Consider the following 23,903-nt stretch of genomic DNA (forward strand, 5'->3'; position numbering starts at 1 on the left):
CTCGCAAAGCTGCGCTGGCCGCCCGCGGAGGGGAGGCTGCAGAGCGAGGGCAGGAGGTGGGTGCGGCGCGGCGCGAGCGGAGACTCGGGGCGCAGAGACAGCCGGTGAGGGGACGCGGGCCCAGCTGGCACCTCTCCTACTATGAGAGGTCATCTTGCCTATCTTAGCCTCGCCATTCTCATCTGTGCAATGGGGATGGCAACGCCAGAGACTGCGGGGGAGGGGGCGCTTGTTGGGAAGAAGGGGCGGAGCTGGTGGAAAGAGTCTGGCGGGATGGGGAAGGTTGGAAAAGCCCGGATTAAGAGGGTCGAGACTGTGGGCGGAGTCTGGTGGGTGGGGCAAAGAGGGGCGGAGTCTCTAGGTGAGGAGGAGAACTAGAGTGAGGTCGGAGGAGGGGGTGACCAGGGCTGGGGCGTCAGTACTGAGAAAGCCGATAAGGCAAGCCTAGGTTAGACTGGTTGGGATGGTCCAAAAAGCATTGGGGAAAGAGGGGCGGAGACACAGAGATGGAAAGGATCCTTCCCAGCCCCGGAAAGCCCAGGGTCGGCCGCGCGTTGATACAGTTTGGGTACAGGGATGCCCGAGTGGGCAAATACCCATGAATGCACAGAACAAACATCTTCCTTTCCTTGTAATAGAAATAAAGAGCCCATCCCTTGAACTCAGTGCGTCACACATGATCTCATTCAACGCTCTTACCCTGTAGAGGCGGCACCGTATCTATTTACAGGTGAGGAACAAGAGGCTTAGAGAAGTGAAGTAACTTGCCCCAAACCATAGGGCTCCTTACTCCAAAGACCCTGCTTTATTTCCTGCACTTCAGGGAGACAGAGGTTTACTCTGGAGTGGATGGCAGGGAAGAAACAAGAGTTTAGATGTCCTGCTGTATGCAGGTTGTGTGACAGGACCAGCTTCAACCTTTCTGAATGCCAACCTCTAAGGCAACCCTCCTATGGATAGTGTGAAGATGAAATGAGACGGATTTCAAAGCCCTCTGTTTATGCATTCTAATGGTTGAGGAGCAGGAAGACCACAGAAAGAGAGTGGTTGAAATGGAGTGCTTGTGTCTGAGGAAAACCACAAGAGGAATCCTGAGAGTAAGCTGAGAGGATGCAGGAAAATTCTGGAAGAAGATGGGGGATGGTGGTGGTTGTTGGGAGTCTGCACCAGGTACTTTGCTGTGCAAATGGAGAAGCTGGGTTGTCAGGTCAGGTGGCTTCCCTCCAGCTCACCTTTCCCTGTGCTGTGCCCTAACTGGGCAGCTCACTGCAGGGCCCCTGTGTGTCACCTGAGTTTAGAAAGCACCTTTTCCCCCTACAGTGTGGGCTGTGGGGGTATTGAGCAGCCTGTGGGCTTCTTAGAGATATGAACTGGGCAAAACAGAGCTGAAAGTACATCTGTTGGGTGTGGGGATGCCAGGAACTGGGAGGTGAAGGGCGGTGCTCCCATATGGTCCCCAGGGCTGTGAGCCAGTCTTTATCTTGGTGGACTGAGTAAGCAGGGGGAAGTCTCATCCAGCTTACTGGGAGACACATTACTCACTCTGAGTATTGTCACCCTTGAAAGTTACCCAGCCATGTTCAATCTATCTTCTACACAGTGGGAATTCCTCCATTTACTTCCAGGTGGTCACCTGGGCTTGGCTTAGATTCCAAACTGAAACTTCAAGAATGTGTTTCAAAATAAAAAGTTTTTAAGATTCAGGAGGTGGTGATGAAGCTCCTTATTGGTAGATGTCAGTCTGGGGTGAAGAAAACAGATCTAAGGGGAAGAAATTTCCCCTTCCCCTACTCTGCCTGCTTCTGGCGGGTACGAAGAGGGAAGATCTCAGCCTCAACAGAGTGGCCAGGCACTACCTAAACAAAGTAGGCTTTTGGTAAGAGGTGGAAATAAAATGTTCTGAAGATGTAGAGAAGAAAGAAAGGAATTCCAGCTGAGGGGACTGACAGATGAAAGGGATTTTCTTTTAGAGTGCAGGCAAAAGGGATGACAGCAAATTGCAGAGATCAGAGAGGGCCTGACATGGATAATGATAGTATCCACTTCATCTATGAAATCAACATGTAGAAGGTGCCTAGCACAGTAATAACTGCTCAGCCATTATTCTTGCTGCTGTTGTTACAGTCACCATCTATCCAGAATTGGCCCAGGCCCACACAGCTAAAGTGTCAGAGCCTAATTCAAACACAGGCCTGGGTGATGCCAAAGCCCCTCCGGTTTTTTGCCCACCCACAACATTTCTAAGGCCCAGAATGGGCCCCGCTTTGTGAACATGACAGGAGTTTCTTTCCTGCTGTAGTAGCAGAGACTCTAGGTTCTGGAGGAGGCAGGGGGAACAAGGCCTGAACAGCCATCTTCTCCCAGCCTGGATCCCAACACAGAAACAGGCAGGCCTGGCTCTGTGGTTTCTGTGAGCGGTGGGTCTATGGAGAGAGACCACTCGGGTTTAAATTCTGTCTCCTCTACCAACTGTGGGCTATTTTAGCTTAGCCCTGGTTGGCTCCCTCATCCTTCAAAGCACGGCAACACACGGAGAGGAAAATTACCAGATTATAATGCTTCTTGGTAGTAGTAATAACAGATGTGTTTATTGAACCTGGCTGGTTTGGGGGTCGGGCACTCTGACTGGAATTTTACATCTATAGTCCCATGAGGGAAGCATTCTTTTCTTCCCTCTTTCAAAATAAAAATATTTTTAGAATTTTCAAGGCTACAGATAAGTTTAAAGAGTAGCCTTTCGCCTATATGCACCAATTCACCCTTTGCTGATTTTCCTTTTACACATACCTTTTTGCTAAACTATTTACAAATTACAGATATCTTGACACTTGACCCCTAAATTCTTCAGCATGTAACTCCTAGTTACAGAATTCTCCTACATAACCAAAATACTATTATCGTACCTAAGAAAATTTGAAAGAAGTAAATATCACTTAATAAACAGTATACTCACATTTCTCCAACTGCCAATCTTATGTAGTTGGGTTTTTGTTTTGTTTTTCTTTTTTGTCAGAAGTAGTCAAGATTCATGCATTATATTTAGTTATATCTCTTTAAGCAACTCATTTACTCTACATAGAGCCTCTTCTACCTGTATAAATTTGGTTATTTTATCAATGGTTATTCAGGGTTGTTGGTTTTTTGTTTTTTGTTTTTCCTTTCTGGCAACGTCGTGTTCTTCTTATTGCATCCCATCAGGAAGTGTATAATATCAGGGTCCTACTATCCATGAATGCTAAATTTGATTGTTGGTTAAGGTCATGACTGCCTGATCTCTCCATTGGTGTAATTTTTCCCTTTGTCATTAGTCTTTGGAGTGATTCCTTGAGAATGTCGAAATCGTGTGTTCCCAGTAACCTTTCACTACATCCATTGATGATCCTTGCCCGAGTTGCAACATTGAAAGTTGCAGAGTGGTAATTTTTTAAGTGTGCCATTCTTTCTCTATTTATTAGCTGGTATTGTTTGTTATAGAATAATTTTTTTCCACTGTTTGTGTGTGTCTTTCTCTCCTCTCCCTGTCTTTTTTCTTCTTGGAGTAACAAAGAGTCATGATTTTTTTTAAATTCAATGTGTTATAACCCATTATCATCATTAATCTTTTTGGTATTCAAATTATTTCCAAATTTGGCCTAAGAGAGTCCCTTCAGGCCAGCTCCCGTGTTGTGTTTTAATTGCGATATGATTGACGTTTAACATTGTATTAGTTTTAGGTATACAACATAATGATTTGATATATGTATATATTGCGAAATGATTATCCCAATAAGTTTAGTTACCATTCACCACAACACATAGTTACAAAAATACTTTTTTTCCTTTGATGAGAACTTTTAAGATCTTCTGTGTTGTTTTCACAAGATCTCATTAATCTTTCATTGCTTCTCTGCTGTCTGGCAAGAGATGTTCCAGGCTCACCTTGCACTTCTTCTATCAAAGTCCCGGAACCATCAATTTCTCCAGGAAACCCTGGTTTCTTTCTGTAGGAGATGACATTTAGAAACCAAGATCTGGAGTCAGGTGTGCTCATTGCTACTGGGGTGCTACTGGTAGGCTCTTTGAGTGAGCAGAGCTAAGAAATGATGGATGGATGGATGGATGGATGGATGGATGGACGGACGGACAGGCGGACAGGTAGAGAAGTAATTATCAGTAGATTTATTGTTGTTACAACTGGGCGTCACTGTGTAGCAGTCAACTACTGCATGGCAAGTAGTTTCATTATGGAAGCTCAATGGGCAGTAATATAGGAAATTGCACAGAAAGCCCATGCCTAAAGACTCTGAGTGTATGAACTGTTGGCCAAAACCTCTGTGGCTCGGTTCAGTCTCTTGCTCAAGACCCAGATTAGAGAAGACCCCAGGCTGCCTCCAAAGGACTGTTCTCTGAGCCATGTCCAAGCCCAGAACCTTCTACAGGCCATGACTCAGAAGTCAAGAATGCACATGAAGCCCTGGGTCAGGGACTCATTCTCTCTGCGTGGGTGAAATCAAGATTATGTGATTTGTTCTGCCAGGGTCGCAGAGTTGTGGTAAAGATCAATATATATTTATTTTTTAATTGCTAATAAGTCTTTTCAGTACATATTATAAATTTCCTTCTCCTTTTTATTGTTTCAATACCACAGTTTGGAATGTCATTGCTTTATAATCCTATTTAATACATTACTAGTAGTTACTGGTTATCTTAACTAACATTTAAGGTAATTACTCTTTTTCAAATATTCTTTCAAGTTATCACTTATCAATTTTTCCAAAGTAAGATTTTAATCTTTTTTTTTAATCCTTTGAAGAAATACTATTGGGATTTGGATTAGGACAGCATAACAACTGTAGTTAATTTTAGAACAACTTGAAGATATTTCATCTCTTTCAGAAGCATTACAAGTCTCTATTCAAATCCTCTTTATGCTTCCTAATAAAGTATTATGGTTTATATTACTGGAAGGGACACAGGCTTTGGAGAGAGACCTCATTTGGAATTCTAGCTCTGCTGCCTCTAGCTGTGTGATCTTCAGCAGCTGTCATCACTACTCTGTGCATCAGTTTTATAATCCTAAACACCGGAATAACACTCGTACCTACCTCACAGCATCTGCGTGGTGTTTTAATGAAATAGTCTGTTGGAAAGTGCCTCACATAGCTCAGGGCATGTCCTTGGTTCTCAGGAAGTGTTGATTCTCTACACCCTGGTCTTTATGTAGGTCAGAATCAAATTCAGATGGCAGGTGTAAGAGCACCTTGTAAGAGGTAGGAGGGGAACAAGTGACAGATCTCTCCAAGGGCCTTTGTTCACAATCCACACTTTGCAGTTAGACAGGCCTAGACTTGAATCCTGGCTCTGACACTGTTTGGTGCAAGTTCCCTACCTCTTAAAGCCTGAGGTTCTCATTTGCAAAGTGCAGATAATACTTTTCTTGAAAGGGTGTTACGGGGCTTAAATGAGCTCATATGTATAACAGAGCTAGCAGGTATGGTACACAGCAGGTACTCAGCATTAGCTGTGTCCTGCAAGAGGACTGCAGGGACACGTGGGTGCCTGGACCACGTTTTAAAGTAGGACTCTAGAGCAATGTCTTGGCTGCCCTTCCTCACAGGACATCTGCTGTCAAAGAATTCTATTTTCTGCGTCACAGAAAGGTAGAGGTTGCAGCCAGGTAATTTCCAGGCCCCAGACTGGAATTTCCCTTTGCATGGTACCAGGCTGGGCCTCAAGACCCCCTCTCATTTGGGCCACAGACCCATTCCAGAAAGGAGAGAATTCCAGCAGCAACTTCCAAGGCCCCCTGGCCTCCCCAACTTGGGCGGTCTGGGGATCAGCATGGCATAATTTCCTGGTTTGATGGTTTGACACCAGCCCTTTTCTCAAACAGGGAAAGAGGGCTAATCTCTTGCTTGGTTTTTTAGTCGAGAGGCAGGCTTGGAAAGCCTCCTGCTGAAGAAACATAATTCGTTCAGTGGTGATTTCTTTTATCTACTTCCTGGTCCTGTGTGAGTTCTCATTCATCCTTTCTAATCTGGCTCTGAAAAACCTGGCATTTTGTGTTTCGTGGCTTTGTCATTAGACATCATCGGCTGCTGTTGAAATAGAAGGGCTTGGGCTTCTCAGTGGATTTGCCCTGTGTCAGCCATGGAGGCACTGTGGGCTGTCCTCGGGTCCTGTCCCCACTTCCATCGATGGGAGTGGGCAGAGCCCCAGGCCGGCCGCAGACCCACCACCCAAGGACATTTCCATCTGGTCGGGATGGAGAATAGAGTATGTGCATCTCTCACTCACATTAAGACCCTGTGGTGGGAAAGAGGAATGATCACAAGTGTTGGACCCACACAGAACTGGATTCAGATCCCAGCTCCTCCACTGACTCCTACACTTTCTGAGCCTCAGTTTCCTCATCTGTAAAATGGAGATAATAATAGTCTCTTTCACAGGGTGCTTATGAAGACATCAAATGAAGGAATGCATGTACAGCATTTAGCACAATAGTATCATTTTCTGTACTTTTCTATATGGTTTTATTGCAAATAAAATGCTACCAAGTGTTACATGAAGCTCCTCACATAGAGCAGGAGGTGTGCGCTAGGTAAGTGGTAACCGTCTTGCCAAGCAGGCTGCAGAGCAGTGTTTTTAAAGGCTGCTTCAGAGATTGTCAAACTTGTCTGAAGCTATCACAGCCCTTTATTGCTGTTAAAACTCTGCAGCCTGAGTGGGCTGAGAACGGACTCTCTGCTAGTTGGCTGTGTGTCCAGTCTCTCCGAGTCCACTTTCCTGTCATCTGCCAAACGGAGCATGATGCCTACTTTGTAGGATTGCTCCAAGAATTTAAAAGGCTGGTGAGTGTAAAGGCCTTGGATGTAGTAAAACGCCCAGTAAATATTCATCCGTCCCACCCTGCTGCCCAACCCCCTCCCCCATCCCCATGACACTAGCATCCGCCGTGTGCTAGGCAGTGCCTATGCGGGGACATGAGATGTGTCTGTGCTTTAAGGAGATCACAACCTAGGCAGTGGTTTTCAACAACAATTTTTGTCACAGCTCACAGTATGAAGACATACTTTAGATCACCTTCCAGTTCACTCACAAACACACACAACTGAAAAAAAAAAGTTTCCCAACAATATATGTAGCTGGTCACAACCCATTGTGTTGATTTCATGAGACAATCCCAATCTTGATCCTTTTTCCAGTTTATGAAGTCATAATTTACATACAGTGAAAACTCACCCTCTTGAGGTATACTGTTACATGAATTTTCATAACTTTTATAACTACCACCACATCAAGACATAGAGTGTTCCCATGACTCCAAGGTATTCCCTCTTGCCTGTTTGTAGCCAATTTTTTCCCCAGTCCAGGCCCTAGCAATTACTGGTCTGATTTCTGGCTCTATAGTTTTACCTTTTTTAGAATGTTACATAAATAAGATCACATACCTCTGTAACCTTTTTTTTTTTTTTTAATGTTTATTTACTTTCGAGAGAGAGAGACAGAGCACAAGCAGGTGAAAGGCAGAGAGGGAGACACAGAATCCAAAGCAGGCTCCAGGCTCTAAGCTGTCAGCACAGAGCCTGACACGGGGCTCAAACTCACAAACATGAGAGAGAATGACCTGAGCCAAAGTCAGACACTTAACCGACTAAGCCACCCAGGCGCCCTACCTATGTAACCTTTTGAGGCTGGCTTCTTTTACTTAACATAATGCTTTTGACATTCTTCTCTTGTGGTATATGTCAGTAGCTAGTCCCTTTGTATTCCTGAGTCATATTCCATTGTATAGTTGTGTGACTGTGTTTACCATTTACATATTAGTTGTTTCCAGGTTTGAGCAATTATGAATAAAGCTGCTATAACTATTCAGGTACAGGTGTTTGCATGGACATATGTCCTCATTTCTCTGGGTACATAATGAGGAGTGGGATTGATGGGTCGTGCGGAAACTGAATGCCAAACTTCCACCATGGTTGTACCATTTTGCATTCTCACCGGCAATGCAGGAGACTCATTGCTCTGTATAGTCAGCAGCGTTCGGTATGATCCGATTTTTTTTTTAAGTTTATGTATTTATCTTGAGAGAGCATGGGGGAGGGGTAGAGAGGGACGGAGGGAGGGAGGGAGAGAATCCCAAGCAGGCTGTGCGCTGTCAGCACAGAGCCCAACGTGAGGCTCAAACTCATGAACCATGAGATCATGCCCTGAACTGAAATCAAGAGTCGGGTGCTTAACCGACTGAGCCACCCAGGTGCCGGGTATGGTCAGATTTTTTTATTGGAGCCATTTTAATAGGAATACAGTGTTATCTAATTGTGGTTTTAAGTTTCATGTCCTTCATGACTATTGCTGTTGAGCTTTTTTTTCAAGTGGTTATTTGTCATCAATATGTCTTTGTGAAGTGTGTGTTCAGATCATCTGCCCATTTTTTCATTGGGTTGTCTGTTTTCTGTTTTGAGAGCTCTTTCTATATTCTTGTTAACAACCTTTTATCAGATCTATGTTTTGCAAATACTTTCTGCCAGTGTGTCTTATTTTCATTTTCTCAACACTGCCTTTTGAAGAGGAGTTTTTCATTTGGTGAAGTCCAGGGTGTCGATTTTTTTATGGTTTGTGCCTTTTGGGTCCCATGCAACAAATCTTTGCCTAACCCAAAGTCACAAAGGTTTTCTCCCAGAAGTTTTAGTTTTCAAAAGATTTTACCTATAGGTCTGTGGTCTGTTTGGAGTTAATTTTTCCTACATGGTACGAGATATGGGTCAAGGTTCTTTTTTTTGGACGTGGATGTCCAGTGATCTGCACCTTGAAGGAGTGCAAATCAGCTCATAACATGATGGAATGGTGGGCACGGCCAGGTAGGCTGTGCAAAGGACCAGGAAGCCCCAAGAGGAGAGCTGTTAACCTAGTGGAGATCTGGGGATGGCCTTACAGACGCAGTGGCTCATAGGTGGGGCCTTCAAGGTTGCCAGCAGAGAAGGTGGAGAGGGTGGTATAGGGAGAGCAAAGTCAGGCAGGTGACAGCATGAGAATGTGTGCAGTGCCATCTGGAATGCGGGAGGATAGAGTGGGGGAGGGGCTGGAGGTGAACTTGGAAGAGCAAGGTGGTCTGCCCAGGCAGTAGTGCTCCAGAAGACTGAAATGGAAGGTGGAGAGGAAGAAGGCAGGGAGCCAGATGAGGAGGTAAGGAGAGCAGAGGAGAAGCCAGAGCCCAGGGAGGGCTTTAGGGATGCGTTTGAAGAGTCAGAGTGAGAAAAATTATAGGGATGAGGACTCGGAGCTGCCTCCTGGATCTTAGGCGCAGGCAGTTGAGTGGCTGAGAAGCATTCACTGTGGGTTTGGGGGAAGAGGAATTCTGTGTCAGACCTTCTGGTACCCGTGGAACATCAAGGTGGAGAAGTCCAGGACACAGCTGAGGATATACAGGGGACTGGAGCTCAGTGAGGATCGTCTGTTCATCCCCACCTGACCACAAACCCTTCATCACACAAAGCTTTCAGTACCTCCTGCCCCGAAGTGCCAGGTCCTGTCCTCATGTGTCCTTGTGCCATTTACACCACGACCTGTACACCTGTGATGGTGGAAAACGGGGGCTTGGATGGCTGAGCTCTGTGACTTGTGGGCATGGAGAGAATACCACAGAGAGCACCTTAGACTGAGGGAGGGGGCAGGAAATCTGGCTTCTAACCAGTCTCCGCCCCGACTGCCTGTGTGGCTGACAGGCAGTGACGATGCCAGGGAGTCGCACAGCTCCAGGGAAGAGGCAGGAAGGCAGATGCTCTGCTGCTTTTGCAAGCAGAGGAATAGGAGTTTGGGTACCCACCCAAGAGCCCCCAGGTATGCCAGGTGTGCCTTGTGGCTCCCGACTATCTCCCTCCCTCTCCCCCCCACCACCACCCAGTGCTCTGAGCTCTTCAGCACTAACGTACAGAGGAGATATGGGGTCCGCAGCCCACAGAACCAACAGCAAAGACAGCCCGGCCTCTCTGATGCCTGAGGCTGCTCTTTCCATGTTGCTGAGCTACTGGATAGAGCCCGGGCCTTAAGTCAAGGAGATGGGGCACCTGGGTTGCTCAGTCGGTTAAGTGTCTGACTTTGGCTCAGGTCATGATCTCACGGTTTGTGAGTTCCAGCCCCACGAGGCTTTCCACTGTCAGCACAGAGCCGGCTTCAGATCCTCTGTCCGCCCCCCCCCCCCCTTCTGCCTCTCCCTCACCCACACTCTTTCTCTAAAACATTAAAAAAAATTTTTTTTAAGGAAATCAAGGCGAGAGACTGAAAACTAACATATGCAAATTACTACCTAGAAAGAAAAGGAAGATTCTGGAAAGAGGAAGGGGATGGCACTGGCTCATGGGTCCATCTCCTGCCTGGGCCCTCTGTAGACAGAACTGACCAGTGTCAGCCCTGAAGCCAGAGCACCTTCCCGCAGCTGCAGGTTCCCACACAGCAGCCATCCCTTCCTCAGCCCTAGCCCCACCCCTTCAGTTGGACCTCCCCGCTGTCCCACAGCCCATCTGCTCCGGGCTTCTGCTGCCAATTTTGTAACTTCACCATGGCTCGTTTCTCTTCAGACACTCCAGATGGTTAATGCCTTTCTACAGTATCAAAGTGCCCCATTAGATGAGGAAGGAGTCATGAAGTGACCCCCTAGACAGTTGGGTGGGGCAGCTGAGCATCTCCCTCCACCAGCATGGACGGCCTCCATTTTCTGGCAGGAGTCTCCATCCCCTGGAGTTAAGGGGGTCTTAGTGCAGCCAGCCTCCTCAGAAGACAGGCATGGTGAGGGTAAGAAGTGCTCTGGCCTGCTCATCATCCTTGCTGGGTGACTTTGGGGAAGTACTCCCTCAGACCTCTGTTTTCCCATGTGGATAGTAAGCATGCCAGAATTCATTCCTGACCTACTCCCTTAGCTCTTGGTCCATCTCCCTTGTCACTGCACCCTCACTGCCTCTTGTCTTGGTCTCCCTGCCAGCCTTTTCTTTTTGAGGGCAGCACTGGGTCCAATTCTTCTTTGTGGCCCTCACACCCAGCATCAGGGAAGAGTTGCTTAATCTGTTCCACAGGTGGGATCTTGGGAAAGTATGTTGGAAGCTGAGGGTACATGCCTTCCTTTCTAGAACCTTAAAGAGAAGTTAGACTCCAAGACTTCAGGTTGAAGGAGACTCACCAGCCTTAGACACTGGAGGCTGCAAGGTAGGGGGAGAAGGGCTTGTTAAGGAGAGAAGTGGGTAGAGAATGGGTAAAGGGTGCTCCGTGCAGAGTCCCACGTTTGCACTGAAACTCAAATTCTTCAGAGGTAGCTGGGGTGTCATCATGATGGGAAAGGGCAGGCCACCAGGAGTCAAGAACATCTTCATTGCAAGGCTAATAGTTACAGGAGGATGAGAGTCCAACAAGGGGTGTCAGAGTCCAGAGGGCTGAGTGGCCCATTGTAAGCCTGGGACAGAGATGGAAATGGCACTAATCATAGCTATTCATTGTAAAATCCTTGAGATAGACTAATAATAAGAAGGCATCATTGGTACAGCAGAAGGGAGTGCTGGGCTGGGAGACCTAAATCTCAGAGCATTGGCTAGGTACTTAGAAGGTACCAGTGTTTGACTAGTAAGCATTTATGTATTTTTCTCTCTCACATAAAGGAACCTGGGTTTGAAACTTGGTATGGCCCTTCACCTCTCTGAGCATGGGGAATGAATCCTGACCATGTTCCTCATCCGCACGATTGGGATGGATGGTGATATTGTCTAAGTCAAAAGATGTATCACCAGTATCTAAACAAATGTGTGTAAGGGCAGGTAACAGAGCATTTAGTCCAAGCACATTTTCTTTCCTTCCTTAGAGCAGTGGTTCTGTGTCTTAACTGAACATTTAGAATCACCAAGGGTGCTTTTAAAAAATACCAATGCTAGGGTATTAAAGACCAATTACAATAATCTCTGGAGGGCAGGACCCAGGCTTTGTTTTTTCATTTTTTCTTTTTTCTTTTTTTAACTCCCTAGTGAACCTAATATGCTTAAATAATGTGGCAATTATCTCATCAGGTACTAATTCATTTCAACCTCTAGGACTATAGGCTTGATCTACAATAAGGAGTTGAGAACTGTACATACATTGATGTTATGGTCTGAATGCTTGTGTCCCCCAGGTCCCTATATTGAAATCCTAATCTCCAGTGTGATGGACGTAGCACCTTTAGGAGGTGATTAGGCTGTGAGAATAGAGCCCCCATGAACAGGATTAGTGCCTTTATAAAAGAGACTCTAAAAAGAGCTCTCTTGCCCCTTCTGTTACATGAGGACCCAGTGAAAAGACGGCCCTTGCCAGACACCAAATCTGCCTACACCTTGATCTTGGACTTTCCAGCCTCTAGAACTGTGAGAGATAAATGCTTAAGCCACCTGGTCTATGGTATTCTTTTATACCAGCCTCAACAGACTAAGACACCAGATATGGTTGGGTAATTTCTCACTTCTCTCCCTCTCTAGGACTACTTTCCAGCACCCCAGCCTCCTGCCATGTCTGACCCCATCACACTGAACGTTGGGGGGAAGCTCTATACGACTTCACTGGCAACCTTGACGAGCTTCCCCGACTCCATGCTGGGTGCCATGTTCAGTGGAAAGATGCCCACCAAGAGGGACAGCCAGGGCAACTGCTTCATTGACCGTGATGGCAAAGTGTTCCGCTACATCCTCAACTTCCTGCGGACCTCCCACTTGGACTTGCCTGAGGACTTCCAGGAGATGGGCCTGCTCCGAAGGGAGGCTGACTTCTACCAGGTGCAGCCCCTGATTGAGGCACTGCAGGAGAAGGAGGTGGAGCTCTCCAAGGCTGAGAAGAATGCCATGCTCAATATCACCCTGAACCAGCGTGTGCAGACAGTCCACTTCACCGTGCGGGAGGCACCTCAGATCTATAGCCTCTCTTCCTCCAGTATGGAGGTCTTCAATGCCAACATCTTCAGTACCTCTTGCCTCTTCCTCAAGCTCCTTGGCTCCAAGCTCTTCTATTGCTCCAACGGTAATCTCTCCTCCATCACGAGCCACTTACAGGATCCCAACCACCTGACTCTGGACTGGGTGGCCAATGTGGAGGGCCTGCCAGAGGAGGAGTACACCAAGCAGAACCTCAAGAGGCTCTGGGTGGTGCCAGCCAACAAGCAAATCAACAGCTTCCAGGTCTTCGTGGAGGAGGTGCTGAAAATTGCTCTGAGTGATGGCTTCTGCATCGATTCTTCTCACCCACACGCTGTGGATTTTATGAACAATAAGATTATTCGATTAATACGGTACAGGTAAAAGGACCCCAGGAACACTGAAGGAGGGGGCTTCCAAGAAGCTGCATGTCAGCCAAGGTCCTGGAGAGTGTCTCACCAGTGGTGTGAGGCAGGGCGCTTTACTAATCTGTATTAACCGCATAGCAGGACTTGATTCCCCCCACAATGCAGTCTACCTATAGGAATCCGTGTGTCCTCTCAACGGAGCTACCTTTTTCCTTGCCACTTTGAGCTACAGATGGGCAGTTTGTCATAAGTGAAGTGCCTGCCAGTGTGTCCTAAAGCATGCCATAGGAGGGCTTTCTGGCTACAAAGGAATGGCGAATTTTCCACAGGCTCCAGCTCTCTCTGTACCACTAGGCAGTGCCTCACTTAGCCATCTATGAAAGGAGCCCCTGGTGGAGGGAAAGGGGTGAAAACAAGAGGCTTCCTTCAGTTTCCCAGGACCTAAAGTAACCAGAGATCCCCACCCTACCTGCTCCTCTGTCCCTAGGATGCAGCCAGGACCTTGGACTTGTTTGCCCAGGGACAACCATGTTTGGCTGGCGTGGAAATGCAGTATGATTTCAGAGCTGCGTTTTGGGCCCCCACTGTGGTGGGGAGAGATTTGAGCTGTGGCATGGCCTAGAGGAGTGAGCATCCAGGCAGGGTTCAGAAGATGGGGATATCCCTCTGGACTGGGCCAAATGTAGACATGTGGGGATTTTTCACTTCACAGGTGAGCTGCTGTCCCTGCGAAGATTTTAAAGTACCTGGAGCCAGTGCAACAGAAGGCGTTTCATAACGTGGACTGTTACATGACTTCTGTAATCCTTTCCCCAAGAATTTGAAGTATCATTGAAAGAGGTCATTTTAAATAATATTATGGACTCTCAGGGTTGGAAAATAATTTAGTGGTCGCTTAGCCCTTCCTGGCCCCCAGCACACCCCAGCCCATTTGGGGCTAAGCACCTCTCCCCAGCACCTTCAAGTGATCACATCCCTCCTTGCATACTTCCAGCAACGGGAAGCTCATCAACCCCAAGGCAGCCCCTGCCGTGGTTAGCCAGTGCTGTTAGAAAGCCCTTCCTTACATTGAACCAAAATCTGTTCTTCCACACCCATTTTCTAGTCTTGGATCTAGACCTTCTTTCTCACTCAGAGGTATGTTTGTTTACTCTTTCACAATAGTCACCTTAAAAGGCCAGACCCTTATTCTGAAAATATTATTACTCAAATTAGGATTCCCCCTGGGATTTGTCCAGAACCAAGGTTAACCCCCTTCCCATCTCTTGTAAGTCAGCCCCATTTTGTGATCACTTCACTTTGTTTTGTGACACCCATTTCATCTGCCTCCTCACCGTCTGTGGCTCCACATAGCTTTTGACCACCTCCTGTTGGAGGATAAAGATTTGTTGCCCCAAGAAAGTGTTGCCAGAGGAAGGAGGCCAGGGTATGGCAGGGCGGATTGCACCAAGGAGCCCTGGAGTTACCATAACACTCCTCTCAGAGTAAGCGTCCAGGCACTGTGACATTGCTCGGAAAGAAGTGGCCTTCTGCTGTGGTACAGTTTCTGGTCGTAACCAACCCGTGGACCTCCCTGGGATAAGGTCCAGAGCAAGACACCCCAAGCCACCACTTTCCAAGGGGTGATGAATAGTGCAGACCTCAAAACTGCACATTATGATTCATCCCTGAAGTTTGGCCTTGGGAATCTTCCCCATTGGGTAGGGGCTCTTGGACAAAACCAGGGAAGCCTAGTGACACAGGCACCCACAGGAGATGGGCTGAGGAAGGGACTTCCTATAATTACACCCTGGGAACAAGGAGCTTGTATGCTGGGCCGTGGGCAAGGCTGCATCCGTTAGGTAATAAAGGCCTTTTCCCCCTACAGTGGGACCCAGGAGTCTCTGACAGCTGTCCCAGGTCACCAGACCAATAGTACTCGGGAAGGTCACTCAGGAGAACCCAGGTTAGAACAGACACAACAGAAGCTGTGACCACAGTAAAACAGTTTATCACCACTGCCCTTTTCCTTCTCCATAAAAAGTATCTTTCTCCATCTTCTTGGTGCTTCTTAATTCAAACAGCTTGACGTTAGAGAAAGTAAAGGACTTGTGAAGCCACTAATGTGCTGTGTGACTGCGCAAGTCGCCCACCTCACTGAGCCACCTCCATTTCTTCATCTGTGAAATGGGCATAACAGTAATACATAACCCTACCTACCTCACAGGGCTGTTGTGAGGATCAAATGAAATAATGTACGTGAGAATACAGTATAAATGATCATCAGTGTTACTATTTTGCATCTGCTTATTTATAAGGGGTGAAAAATACCCTGGCCTTGGAGTCAGGCTGACCTGAATTTGAATTCTGGCTCCATCGCTTGTTATGGAACCTTGGACCAGTCACAGGGCCACTGATTTGTTTCCTCGTGGGATAACAATCTCGCCTCCCGGTGTTCTGTGACTTAAATGAGCTGGTGGCCGTGAAAATTCCTAGCTAGGCCTGGCACATAGGAACTCAGTAGATACTTGCTCTTTCAGGAAGTCATATTGGTGGACTGCCGTGCAGGGAGCACCTCGAGAGGACAACTTAGCAAGCCCACCTGGAGCATTTGGTGTGTGGGCCCCGAGGATGGAAACAGCCACAAATAAATTCAAGGCTTAGAAAAGGCTTAGAGGACCACAAAATATGCTGTGGGAACTTGAAAACAAGTTCCGGTCTCACAAACGGCTTAAGGGACGAACAAGCCAGGCCTCTAAGGGTAAGTTGGGTTGTGACAGCTAAGCAGGGTACCATGGGTGCAGGAAACAGCACGAGCAGAGAGCAGGGAGCCAGGTGGAAAGGGTGAGCCCTCACACGTGACTCCAGCACAAGGGGAGTGACAGGTGGTGCGTTCAGCACATTCGCTGTGCATGCCTCTCAGGTGCGGGCAGCCATTGCTTAGCAAAACTAAGAAAGCACATGGAGTGGTAGAGGCAGCACCATGCCAGAGGACGAGTGAGTCAGTGCGAGTGTGCACAGGGAGGCAAGGATGTGCATCTTGTGAGCCCTTCGCTGCCCGATGGTGATCCGTGATCTCAACCAGGCAGTTAAGTCTTTTGCACAGCCAAGAGCTTTGTCTCAACTGAAGGGCAATGCCAGGCACGCGTGAACTTGTCAGCTTTCCATTCCTATCCTTGGTGTGATCCCAAGCAAGAAGAGGGGCAGTCAGAAAGGGAGCTGGGGGGAATCCTAAGGCATTTTGGTGTTACCACGTCCTGAGGCCAGCCACCAAATAGGGCCCCTGCATGCTTGAAGGCCATCTCAAGCACTGCTTCCTGTGACCTTCCTATGACCTCACACCCTCAAAACCATCTAAAGCCCTTTACCCTTTTATGAAGGGCAAACCTTGTGACTCTCTGTTCTGCCTTGAGGCTGGAGCTCCCTGTACAGAGGTGGCCATGGTTCCCCTCCCTCCCCCATATGTGCCCAACACAGCCTCAGGCCAGGATTGCGGTCACTCTGCTTTGTAAACAGATGTGTGGCCTAAAACATAGCACTTTTGTAACTGCCCCTTTGTTCACCCCAAGTGTCCAGCTTTCTTTTACAAATCACTCTTAAAACATGCTACTGTGATTGGAGGCTTGATCAAGGTCAGCCTTAGATTTCTCAGCTCATGTATCTAGACAGCCAGCCCATCCCTTTCCTGTGGTCTCTTCACTGACCACCTGAGTCTGTACGTGGGGGGAGGGGGGACAGGGATGGCCTTGGGCTGATGGGGGTGGTTGGCAGGGAAATGAGGCCCCATGATCCTCTTGCAGAGCAAAACAACGTGATAACCAGCCCATCAAAGGGAGGGGCCGGGCTTTTTTCCAGGTCCTGTGGGGTCCTGGCTCTGGCAGCTCCATGAGCCCAGTGACCTCAGTCTCCTTTAGAACCTTCAGGACAGCGTGGCACCAAGCAGAAAACCATGGAGATAGTCTGATGCCGTGTTCACCCCAGTCTGGGGCATAGGGACCAAGGGGGAGAAAAGGCCTATGTAAGCCAGAGGTTCACTGAGCAACCCACAGCACCCAGAACCCCACTCGACACAAAAGATAACAAAACAAGCTCTGTGGCGCCACTGTCTGGCTTTGATTTCTGGGCCGGAAGTGCATGGCCAGCCAGACGTGTCTGACCCTCACTTAGCCTGGTCTTTCCCGCCAACTTCCCTGGCCCTCCAACCCCAATATACAAGGCATCTCAAAGCTTTTGTCAACATTTCTCATTTCGCTGGCAGCCCTAGAGTGTTCTAGTCCATTCTCATGCCAAGTCTCTCCCCTAAGCCTAGGTTCCCTCTTACTGAGGTTTTGGGTAAAGGCCCAGTTGAGTCACACTGGAAATCCTCTAGAGATCCTGCCAGCTAAAGACAAAGGTTAATGGGTTGTGACATGACCCCAATTATAAATGACCTCACTTATAAATCGGATACTGGATTTGCTTCATAAACACCCTTTTGTGTTTATGAACCTTGTAGGTTTATGAACCTTATAGGTTCCCAAGCTCCTTCACATCCATACTGTCCTTTCATAGAACTCTAGAATGTGTATGCCATGCGTCTCCTCACCTGTGCCTGAGTTGTGCTTTATTGCTCTGTCTTCATAGCAAACATCTGCCCATCCTTCAACACTCTGCATAAGCCTTGCCTCCTTGGCTCCCCAAGCAGGGTTAGTCCCACCCCCTCTTTGTACCACCCTATATCTGGTGAGGACTTTTACCATCATATTGCAGCTATTCACAGTCAGCAGTTGTGTTGCTAAATATGTAACAACCAGCTCTCAGAGAAAAGCCCTGATTTGTAGCATTGGCCAGTTTCAATGGTGCAAACACTCTCATTGTAGTGGATATCAAGTTACTGAAGTGGTATCACTGATCATCAGGAAAAAGAGGCACACAATGGGCTCTGGAGAGCCAGAGTGAGCCTGCTCCGACACAAGAACTGAGTGCCTATGAGGGCAGAAGCTCTGTCTTGCTCTTTGTATCACCAGCGCCCAGCACACATAAGGTGCTCAGGACCTCTGCTATCATGATGTCCTCTCTTGCTCAAACTCCTTCTTGCTCCAAACTCTTGCTCAAACTTTTTCTATAGTATAAGAAAAAGCCCAAAGTTCATAACCTTTTACAGACAGACTTCAACCTACATTAAAGACCATAGATTCTGGAGTGAGACTCCCTGAAATCAAATCCTGGCTTTGCCACATAATGGATATGTAACCTCAGGCAGGCAAGTTACTTAACCTCTCCATTTCCTTGTCTGTAAAGTAGAGGTAATAATACCCACCTCATAGAGTTGTTGCAAGAGTTTGATGAGGAATACATCCATAGCTTTTTGAGCCGTGCCTGGAGTATAGTAAGTGCCATACTTACATTACCTATTACTATTACCATTATTATTATCATCCTCATCATCACTTTCTGTCTTCATCTTTTACCATGATCTTTCTTGCCCACTTTCTCAGTGTCCTCTACATAATCCACATGGATTTCCATCTGCTGACCTTTGCCCAAGCCACTCACACTGCTTGGAGTGTCCCACCCTCTCCTCTCCAGTGACCCAAACCCTCCTGTCCACACAGACACCATTCTCACCCTCCACCGCCCTCCCACTGAGCCCCTCCTCCTCTGGTTTTCCAGTGTCCTTCTGGTTGGCATCTCCATGGACCTGAGAATTGGATCATCACATGTTCTGTTTATTCATTTATTCTGTGAAGTACCTGCCACATTCTAACCCCAGAGCTGGACTCTGGGAAATCAAAGCTGAACCCAAACATTTCTCCACTGGAACATGTAAACAGATTCCAGTATTGTGGGCAGTGCTCAGGTGGAAGTCTACTCCAGGCAGACCACATAAGTGGGATCTCAAATGGGATGTCCAGGCTTAGCAACAACTCCTCAAGGTACACATCACTTTACAGTTTACAAAGCACTTTGCTTCCTTTTTCTCATTTAATCCCCACAACAGCAGCTCTGAGAGAAGGAGCATAGGAGGGGCTTTTTTCAGAGATAAGGAAACTGAAGTTCAGAGAGAGAAAATTACTTTCCTGTGGCCACACTGCAGGTAAGTACATGCCTGGCACATATTAGGCCCTTGGCTATTGAACTAAATGTCATTTAATTTACATTAAGTGGCCAAGTTGAGGAGAGAACCCGGTCTGAATCCTCCTTCAGGATTATTTCTACTCAACTGTGAGGCCAAGAACAGAACTGGGTTTCCAAGTGCCAGGACTCTGGTCCAGGCTTTTCCACCAGCGTTCTAGGTGACCTTGGGCAAATCCCTTCCCTGTCCTGGCCTGAAAGCGTCCTTGGCAAAATGCATCAAGGTGAAGTTCAGCTCTACCAGCTAGCAGGCTCTTCTAGCCAGTGCTGGATAGAAAAATGTTCTATGGAACTATGTGAGCAGAGACCAGAAGTCCCTTGATGAGGCTTCAGGGACTGGCCCTGCATGTCTTCTCCTAGACTTTAGTCCTGTTAGCGGATACCGGTGATGGAGCAGTCCTGGGATTTTTGCATTTCCAGTGGGAAATGATGGACTCTAGCAAGTGTTGCTGGGGCTAAAACCACCAAGCAAAGTGGAGTCACTTGGATGGCATGTCACACCACTGGCACTCCCCTGAGTGAAGTCAGAAAGCTTTTGTGAGGGTGAGGCTCATTCCCCTTCCTCCTTAGAAGAGGAGGCATGTTAGACAAGATGAGCACCCATCATCATTCCTGAGCAGAGAGAAGGGCTGCTGAGAGGACTATTAGAACATGACATCCATTGTCTATTTTTTGGCATAGAATCTAAGAGTGTTGTGCTAGAAGGAAACATAACTGACCATGAAAGGCAAAGAGGAAAGAGAACTGGCCTTCAGTCAAGCAGACCAGTCTAAACCTTGGCTCTGCTGTGTGACATTGGCAAGCATCTGAGCTCTCTGTCTCAATGACTTCATCTACCAAGTGGGGATAAAAATACCTGCATTACCTACCTGATGGAGCGATTATAAGGACTAAGTGGGAAAATGTGTGGAATGTGCCTGATTACCTCTTCTTTGCTTCCTCTCTGTATTGCTTGCTCTCCACACTGGACAGAACTCTCCTAATGCAAGGACTACCTCTTACACTTCTGTAGCCTCGGCCTTGAGCACACTGCCTCCAAGGGGAGATTCTTGGTTCGTGTTTGTTGAATGAATAAGTGAACTTCATTGCCTTACCCGTGTCACTGCAGATCTGTATGCTGTTCCTTCCCCTGGGCTATTTGGATGCTCACTTCCCTCTGAGTTCTGCCCCTGGCACTTTCCAATGGGGAAAATGGACTGGGCCACAAAGCTGGTCAGTGTGACAAGCCTGGGTCAGCTTCCTGTGGGCTGGACCTGCCCCTCCCCACCTCCCTCCCCAGTGCCCAGCATAGGCCCTCATTTGATGCCAAGAAGTCCGACTGACAACAATAAGGGCTAACACTTATGAGCCAGCAACATTCTAAGTACTTTATTGTTATGAATATTTTTAATCCTCACCAGAGCCATGTGAGGTAGGAACAATTTACTGTCTCTGTTTTATAGGTGAGTATTATGGGATCAATTGTCTCCTCCAAAATTCATATGTTGAAGTTGTAACCCCCAACACCTAACAATGTAACTGTATTAGAGAGTCTTTAAAGAGTCTATCCAGCACTGGCTAGAAGAGCCTGCTAGCTGGTAGAGCTGAACTTCACCTTGATGCATTTTGCCAAGGACACTTTCAGGCCAGGACAGGGAAGGGATTTGCCCAAGGTCACCTAGAACGCTGGTGGAAAGGCCTGGACCAGAGTCCTGGCACTTGGAAACCCAGTTCTGTTCTTGGCCTCACAGTTGAGTAGAAATAATCCTGAAGGAGGATTCAGACTGGGTTCTCCCCTCAACCTGGCCACTTAATGTTAATTAAATGACATTTAGTTCAATAGCCAAGGGCCTAAAGAGTAAATTAAGTTAAATGAGGTCATTAGGTTAGACCCTAATCCAATATGACTGGTGTCTTTATAAGAAGCAGAAATTTGGGAGTGCCTCAGTGGCCCAGTTGGTTAAGTGTCCAACTCTTGATTTCGGCTCAGGTCATAATCTCATGGTCATGATATCGAGCCCCTGTGTTAGGCTCTGCACTGGGCATGGAGCCTGCTTAAGCTTCTCTCTCCCTCTTCTCTGCCCCTCTCAAATAAATGAATAAATAAATAAAATAAGAAATTTGGACACAGACAGGAAGGAAAACCTAGTGACGACACAAGGAGAAGCCACCCACAAGCCAAGGGGGGGTTAGCCTCAGAAGAAGACAACTCTTGCCAACACCTTGATTTTGGACTTCTAACCTCCAGAACTGAGGAAATATATTTCTTTTGTTTTAGCCACCCGGTCTGTGGTTGTTTTTCAGGGCCGCCCTGGCTGACTAGTGCAGTGAGGGAGCTGAGGCACAGAGAAGTAAAACAGCCAGGAAGAGGCCAAAGGGAGATTTGTAGGCAGTTGGCCCCACCACCCACACTCTGAACCACCACCTCCACCACGGCTCTGGCCCAGAGCAGTGCCACTTCCCGAGGCTGCTGCTGCTTCTCAGCCCCACAGGCAGCTGTCCAGCCCGGGTGGGCTCCCGGCAGCCCTTCTGTCTGGGATTCCTCCAGCTAAGTGTGGTCAGTAACACTGGGATGGGCTCGGGGCAGAGAAGAAAAGATGGACCACAATGGTGGGGTTGAGAACAGAAAACACACACACACACACACACACACACACACACACACACACATCCTTGTTCCCAGGGTTCTTATCTTCCAGAGCACGGTTCTTCTGCCTCTTCACACGGCCTTGGAATCACACCATAATGCAAACACAGTCTGATGCTCAACTCTGGCACATATCCTGTCATTAAAAACCCAGGGCCAGGTAACAACTACCACCGGCCAGGCACCATTGGGAGTGTTACCTGTACGATCTCATTTAATCTTAACAACAATCTGAGAGGTCACTAGCATAACACCCATTTACAAGTGAAGACAGTGAGACCCACATTGATTAAATGGCCTAAGGGAATGAAGCCAGAAAATGGCAGAGCTAAGATTTGAGACCAAGTCTGTCTGATGCAAAGGCCCAGAGCCACCACGTCACATGACTCCAGGGGCCCTATTCACACAGAAGAATAGAATACAGCATGACTACTGCACCTTGGAGTTGTGCAGTCCCCAGCCCCGCAAGCCTCCCCTGTCCCCAGCCTCCTCATGTTTCTAATCTAAGGATGGAGATGCCATTTCCTAAGGCCTGGGGGCCCAGACCTGAGCCTGTTCTCCTGGCTGACATTACCCATTGGGGAAGACAGGCAGAGAAACAAATGATTTCCATCCAGTGAGATTCCTGCTCTATTAGAAAGGCAAAGACGACGGGCTGAAGGGGGAACTGAGAGAACCAAGGACCACACTGGAGAGGAAACAGAGGATGATTCACCAAGGGAGACATCCTTGTGATGGGTATTAGAGGGTGAGTAGAAGCTTCTTAGGCAGACAAGGAAGGGTATTTAGCCAAAAAGGACATCATGTGCAAATAATAATAATAGCTAATATTGATTAAGCATTCATTAGGTACCAGGCACAATGCTGGGCATTGTACTTACATTATCCCATTCAGTTCTCACAACAACCTAGGCAATAGGTACTTTAACCAGTTTTACAGATAACAAAACTGAGGCTCAGAGAGGGTGACTAACCTACTCAAAGTCACACAGCTGAGAATGGGTAGAACCAGGATTGCTACCCTGATCTGCTGTTTCAAAAGCCTGTGCTCTCACCACTGTCATGTTACCATATTTATACAAAAGACTGGAGTTGAAAGTTAATAAAAGAATTTTAATGTTTACTTAACAATTTCTCTGATTTTTCCAAGTATTATTAATGGTGATCAGCTCTTTCTCCAGCCTTTTCTGACTAGAGGGGGTGGGGAGAGCTTCACATCCAGGGATATAGTAGACTCATATTTGGCAGTGAGATGGGGCAGGATGGGGCAGTGAGCTAGAGCAGAGCTTGTTTACATTTGGAAGATTCTAGGGCCTTGTGAAATTTTCAATATTTTTTGCTTTGCCTTAAAGAAAATCCAAACAAACTAGAAAACATTTCCTCTCTACAGGCCCCACCATTTTAAGAAAAGGGAGGAAGATCCATTTAGTGAATTCTATCCAAGTTGATCTGGTGCCCTGCTGGCCAGAGGCCCCAGCTTGAGTTTTGAGTGTTTTGTTCTGCTGTTTTTGAGGACTGGGTCAGCAAAATACAACCCAGGATTGTTTGTCTATTTTTCTCTGTTTCCTCATGACTCCCAGACAAGACTTGCCAAAACTCACTCTCCCACCAGCACTCTCAAAGAGGTCCTCTTTGGGGTGAGATGTAAGACAGAATTAAGAAAGGCTCAAGCATGCAGGAAGAAGGCTTTTCCAAACTTTCCATGCACAGACAAGGTGGTTGTGTATTAGAGAGAGCGGGGCTGGGAGTCAGGAGTCCTGGGGTCTGGCCTTTTTCTCTCACTTGTTTTGTGATGCAGACAAGTCCCTCAGCCTCTTTGGACTTGTTTCCTTGTATGTGAAATGAGTCAGCTACTCATTCAACAAACACAAACAAAGGACCTTCCACATATAGGCACCATGCTGACAGCTGGGGATA

At 47.3% G+C, this 23,903-nt stretch overlaps 1 protein-coding gene across 4 annotated transcripts; it reads left to right on the plus strand.

Moving 5' to 3' along the window:
• The first annotated feature begins 14 nt into the window (after positions 1-14).
• KCTD21 (potassium channel tetramerization domain containing 21) lies at positions 15-15,538 on the plus strand. Of its 4 annotated transcripts, XM_047824097.1 has the most exons (3): positions 33-56; positions 639-730; positions 12,471-15,538. In XM_047824097.1, the coding sequence occupies exon 3, from the start codon at positions 12,501-12,503 to the stop codon at positions 13,281-13,283; it is 783 nt and encodes a 260-aa protein (XP_047680053.1). In that variant the 5' UTR covers positions 33-56; positions 639-730; positions 12,471-12,500; the 3' UTR covers positions 13,284-15,538. The 4 variants fall into 4 exon arrangements, with proteins under 4 accessions (XP_047680051.1, XP_047680052.1, XP_047680053.1 ...); XM_047824095.1 differs by lacking the exon at positions 639-730 and having other exon boundaries at positions 15-104; XM_047824096.1 differs by lacking the exon at positions 639-730 and having other exon boundaries at positions 17-56.
• The last annotated feature ends 8,365 nt before the right edge of the window (positions 15,539-23,903 follow it).

The sequence above is a fragment of the Prionailurus viverrinus genome, chromosome D1 (genome assembly GCF_022837055.1).
Source record: "Prionailurus viverrinus isolate Anna chromosome D1, UM_Priviv_1.0, whole genome shotgun sequence".
NCBI lineage: Eukaryota > Metazoa > Chordata > Mammalia > Carnivora > Felidae > Prionailurus > Prionailurus viverrinus.

Excerpts from the sequence above, each read along its gene's own strand:
- KCTD21 (XM_047824095.1), top strand. The coding sequence starts at position 12,501 with ATGTCTGACCCCATCACACTGAACGTTGGGGGGAAGCTCTATACGACT.